Raw genomic sequence first — 6,067 nt, forward strand, 5'->3', positions numbered from 1 at the left:
AAAAATTGTTTAAAAAAATGCAAGATAACAGATTTTTAAGGAGTTGGTGCACACCTAAAGCAACTTATTTTATTCTAATTGTTTTATAAGTCAAAAGCACTTTTGAAAACAAGTTTGTTGCTTTTTGTTTTGCATATGTTTGTACATGAGAGAGAATGCTATACAGGTGACATACAAAAGAAGGTGTCAGATCCCCTGGATCTGGAATAGCAGAGAGTTATGAGCCTCCCAACTTGGCTATAGATATCTGAACTCAGGCCATGACCAAAAAGAATATGTGCTAAGCCACCTGCCAAGACCCATAATACCTTTTATCCAACAAAACAAAAGACTTTCACAGATTAACAACAACAAGAACAACAAAACCTAAATAAAGAAGTAAAAAAATTATCCTTGGGAACATGATACATCAAAATTAAGATGTTCTGTATGGTAAATTTGTACCATAAAATGAATACCATCCAATGACAGTGCCCAACAATTTATAACAGGAAAGCTGATTACAAAGCTATATTCACAGTGGAGACATTCAGAATTCTCAATGTGATTATAAAAAAATAGTACACAGATTGATATAATGACTTCTATACTTACCACAAAGACACAACAATCAAGAATGTGTACAGTATTGTGAAAGAATAAAGGAGAGAGAGGGAGAGAGAGAGAGAGAGAGAGAGAGAGAGAGAGAGAGAGAGAGAGAAAGCCAAGAATGAAGGCAGAAAAATATAGTCAACCTTTAATCAAAAGACCAAAGGAAACTTCACCAGGAAAAGTATGATCTTGACCAATGTTACTCAGCTACCTATGATTCTTTGTGTATAGGAATTAAATGAACACAGACTTCAAAACTTTCACAAAATTAACTTTAAGTGACCCTTAAACTGTTGTTTCTGACCCTCTAGCTACTGCTATTTCTTTCAAAGACAGAAGCCCCATGATCTAGAGCTCTCTCTGCAAATGGAGGTGATATCTTGCTATGGCTCTGCAGCCCCTTACGTCTCCTTGTGGTTTCAGGTAAATACAGCTAAACTGAACCCAATCCCAAAACTTCATTGAATAACTTAAAATCTGCTTTCTTGCTGCCAACATTAGAAATATGAAGGAGTTCAGCTGATATTGACAAACCTATTACCTAGAAAAAGTTATGGACGTTTCCAGAGGAAAACCAAGACTTAAGGAGTCTTGGTGATATTAGCTTTGAATATATTAGCTGTATCCTGCAATGAATTTCTTGTGTTCTATTGGAGTTTCCCCATTCGACTTTTCCTTCAAGAATTTGTAACAGTATGATTGATCACTAATTGGGCACAACTCTCCTTATACATTTGGGGTAATTGGATGGCTGTCCCCAGTCCTGTTTACCTTTTCATTAACATAAATCTGGCCAGAGCCATTCTCCAGACAAAAGTATTTCAGCAAAGATACCTTTTTCCAAGAACAAAAATGCGGAGCAGTGTGAAGAAGCAGCAAGAACGACCCGCGGACGGACCAAACCCGGACACTGCTGCATCCCCGCGTCCAGCGCCGACGTCCCCCGCCGCTGCCACGCCCAAAAGAAAGGCTGAAGGGAATACTAAAGGAGATAAAGCCAAGGTGAAGGACGAGCCACAGAGAAGATCTGCAAGGTTGTCTGCTAAAACTGCTCTTCCAAAGCCAGAGCCCAAGCCTAAAAAGGCCCCTGCAAAGAAGGGAGAGAAGGTCCCCAAGGGGAAGAAGGGGAAGGCTGATGCCGGGAAGGATGTGAATAATCCTGCAGAAAACGGAGACGCCAAAACAGACCAGGCACAAAAAGCTGAAGGTGCTGGAGATGCCAAGTGAAATGTGTGCATTTTTGATAACTGTGTACTTCTGGTGACTGTACAGTTTGAAATACTATTTTTTATCAAGTTTTATAAAAATGAAGAATTTTGTTTTACTTTTTTTTTTAAGCTATGTTGTTAGCACACAGAACACTTCATTGTTTTGAGGGGGGAAGGAACATGTGTCACTAACAAAATGTCTCCCAAGCTGGATTGGTGATGGTTGATGTTGGAAAACATCTTTCCCTGATAATTTTGAAAGACTCCTCTTGGCTCTCAGGAGAGACATCCTGGTGTTGACATATGTGGCCACCATGGCACAAAATGCCTAGTGTGGGAAACTCTAATTTCATTTCTGTGTCTTCCTCCCCTGTACCATCAACATAGACTTAACTCCCTTCAAACCAGAGACCTGTTGGAACCTGACCCCCAAAATTGGTTTTGCCAGTCTATCAGGCAATCTGGACTTTGCAGTGGTATCATTGTGTACTCAAAAGAGCAGCGGTTCCTTTTATAAAAGATTGTGGATCCTCAGATCGATAATTCTGCTGTGTTCGTTTGGTTTCCTGAAAGTCAGGGTCGGCTTGTGAAAAGTTGTTAAACAACATCCTCAATGTGAACTGTCAGCCCTCGCTCTAAGCTCTCCCCCCTTTTCAAAGCTTCGAATGAAGACTCATGGGGTTTTATAGCAGCTTTCTGATTTTGGTAGTCTATACAAGAAGGGAGTTTGGAAGTTCTTATATACTGTTAATGACTGTCTGCCCATGTCCTGCCTGAAAAACCATGATTGTTTATGGAAAGTATCTTTAATAAAGCTGGATACAGTTTGGCTTGGGAAAAAAAAAGAACAAAACTGCACACAGATAAACATTAGCTCATCTCACTTACAGATAAGAGAAAATAACCACTAGCAATTAAATTCTCAACTCTTTACCTTCACCCCAGGTTATTTAGACAAGACCCTAACTTAAGAGATTTACTGCTCACATTCCTGGGATGATGTTTTAGTCATTTGCTAGTTACTGAGTAAAGCAGTTACTTCCCCCTGACCCAAGGAGATTGCCTCCAGGCCAGGCAGGTGATAGGTGCCAAGCTTCTTTCTTGTGCAAATTAAGTTTTAACTCCTCCTCAGCCAGGTGCTATTCCTAGATTTTCTCCTCCACAATTACTCAGAGCTTTTACTAACCAAATGCTACTTGCTCTGACTTAGGTTGTCTAGCAACCTGGCACACTCCCCCTCACTATCAGAAAGCAGCTGCAGCCAGGACAAGAAAGTGGGTGTGTGTTGGGGGGAAGTGGTACCAAAGACAGTTTACTTTCGTGTGACTTATTGATCCCTAACATTCTACCTAGCCATTTCTAGATTATAGTTTGAGCAAATAAATTCCTTGATTGATCTTAGCCTTTAGTTGACCTTACCAGCGAACTCCCCTTTAGTCGCTCCACTTTTGGGTTGTAATTGGAAACTGACAATTATTGCTTTATGTGTGGATCCTTATCACCTTTCTCAGTGACCCTGAAAACTTCAAATCTCACAATGCATTGTAAAAGAATGACTGTTCATGTATATATACTGGTCCCCCCCACCCACAGCAATAGAATTGACTTAGAAGAGTAAAGTGAATGGACTAACGAGCTCAGTGTGCTTAGATTCATTGAACATCCCTCAGATTAGTATCCTTAGCTGCTTGTAGCATCTGTTCTGGACCCTGACAGAAATCTCAAGGCAGGCACTTGGGGAGTATTTGTTACTTTCTGCCACATGGTTTATGGCACAAGATGTGTATTCTGCCCTATCACCTGCCCAACACCATGCACACCTGAGAAATCTCTGCAGATCAGAAACTCCTTTTGTCCCCTAGAACTAAACTTCACTGAATCACACCATTGTGGCTAGTAGTAGCAGGAATTTAAAAGCCTTCTAATCATGTATTCCTGAAAAGTGAGCCACATCACATCTTTCTACCACTTTCTAAACTATTTGTAACATTTATAAGACAAACCTGAAAGTGGAATGCAATATTCAGAACTTGTAGAAACCAGACCTTCAGTTTTCAAATCTGTCTTCCCAATGCACACCAAAAGCAGTGCCCATGTGTGCACACTGGACAGTGACACTACAAGCGTCACATCCTCCTCTGCCAGGGCTGCTGAGTCTCGCCTTCCCCAGGATATCCATACACAGGGAGGCTCAGAGGACAAGGGCCACTACCCAGGTAACCACATGAACCAACAGAACCACAGTCTGGCTCATGGTCCATCAAATCCCAGCAGAAATGACAGCTCAGCAGACCTGCTCTGAACACCCTACACTCACCATGGCATGGCTTGTGGTCTTCTTTACAACTCCCTACAGCAGAAGCAGAGGAGAATCCTGGAAAGAACTCACAAGCTACTTGCCACTAGTACTCCTGATTGCCAAGCCTCCCCAGAATCCCTCATTGGTTAGGGCCACCCAGCTAGACCTCAGAATATTAGCAGCTCCCCTACTGGGTGACCAGAGATCAAATGACTCAGAATGCACAGTCCTTCCAGCTCTATCCTTCCAGCCCAACAGAAAAGGCTCTAGTCTGGAACATTTGTATTTTAGTAGACATTCTTCCACTCTCCTAGAGCACATCCTGTTCCTCATCCAAAGCACAGGGTCCTTTGTGTGCATTCCATTATAAACTCAATGTCCAGTGCAGCCAACCCATTGCCTCATAGCTAGGAAATCCTGCAGACAAACACAGGGTTTAAATGAAAGCCTTGCTTGAGTAGGCAAGTCCTTAACACAACAGTCTTTTACTTATCAAATAGTTGTCACCTGGTTTCATATTGCCCATCTGACAGAATTATGTTTTTCTCAAGAAAACTGTAACTTTATGGCACACCAGTCCTTAAGGTTGGTTGTGACCCTATAATGCCTCCTTTAGCAGCCTGTTCTTTGATATGGGGATAGGTCTAGTGGCTAGTTTTAAATCAGGGGCAGCTTCTTCGTATGGTTTGGAGCCAAATGTTTGGAAAATCCTGGTGAACAAACGTGTATCCTAACATCCTAATCTCTAACAGGGCTGGTTAGCATATTGAACTGGATTTGCTATTGGGGCCTGCATGAGGCCCCTCTGGGAGTTTCCCAAAGACTGAGGCAAAGGATTACCCTGTCTGTCCCTTGTTGATCTACATTCGTTGGTCCAGTGTTTTCCATTACCACACCTTCTGCATACTCCAGAAGGAAGGGGCATTCTGTTGCCACTGTTCCTTGAAGAAACATTGTTTCTAGGAATGACCTGTTTACAGTCCCTTTTCAAATGTCCTTGCTTTCCACATCCAAAACATCTAACATTCCTCAAACCTTTTGAAATTGCTTCTCCTACCCACATATCATCATGCTTATGAACTTCAACATTAACCGTGTCTCTAATCCAATCTTCCAAAGGTGCAGATCTTGCCTTTAACGGCCTGATTATTCTTTTGCATGCTTCATTCGCATTCTCAAAGGCCAAAGATTCAATTATTATCTGACTAGCTTCTGAATCCGGGACCATTCTTTACTGCTGAAGCCAGTCTTTGTAAAAAAAAAAAAAAAAAAAATCTGTGAAAGATTCTTTTGGGCCTTGTATAACCTTTGTAAATGACTCAGTTTTTTTTCCTGGTTCCTCAACTCTGTCCCATGCATTCAAGGCTGCCGTTCGACATAAAATTAGGGTTTGGACATCATATAAACATTGTGTTTGTGCTGAAGCATATTGACCTTCTCCAATAAGCTGATCCTGGCAGACTTGTATTCCTTTATCCCTCCATTGTTTTTTCTGTTTTTAGCTTCATCCTTGAACTGAGTTAGCCACTGAAGCCTTTGACTGGGTTCAAGAACAGCTTGTGCCAGCTCCCGCCAGTCCTGTGGTACAATCCTATTATATGTTGACCAAGAGTTTAACATTTGCTTTACATATGGAGAATGCATGCCATAAGATACTATTGTCTCCTTAAACCTTCGTAAATCTAACATTTCAATTGGAGCCCAAATATTTTGTGTAGTCATTTGATTAGGCAACTGCTGTACAGTTACTGGACAAATTAAAGGTGACTGTGTGAAAACAGGCTTTCTTTCTGTAACCTTATGATCCAATCTTGAAGCAACTTCACTGTTAATTTCTTCTGTCTGAATTTTTACAGGTTTAACAAGTTTTTCTAAAGCTGTCATCCTGGCACTTAAATTGACTATCTTTTTAAATAGTAAAATGAGGATAAGCATAGTAATAAACTGCATAATTCGATCAACATTAATC

At 41.1% G+C, this 6,067-nt stretch overlaps 1 protein-coding gene across 1 annotated transcript; it reads left to right on the forward strand.

The window, feature by feature from the left end:
- The first annotated feature begins 1,443 nt into the window (after positions 1 to 1,443).
- On the forward strand, positions 1,444 to 2,067 carry LOC131921978 (non-histone chromosomal protein HMG-17-like). The gene has a single exon (XM_059276723.1). The coding sequence runs from the start codon at positions 1,444 to 1,446 to the stop codon at positions 1,816 to 1,818; it is 375 nt and encodes a 124-aa protein (XP_059132706.1). The 3' UTR covers positions 1,819 to 2,067.
- The last annotated feature ends 4,000 nt before the right edge of the window (positions 2,068 to 6,067 follow it).

Source organism: Peromyscus eremicus, chromosome 11 (genome assembly GCF_949786415.1).
Source record: "Peromyscus eremicus chromosome 11, PerEre_H2_v1, whole genome shotgun sequence".
Classification (NCBI taxonomy): Eukaryota; Metazoa; Chordata; class Mammalia; order Rodentia; family Cricetidae; genus Peromyscus; species Peromyscus eremicus.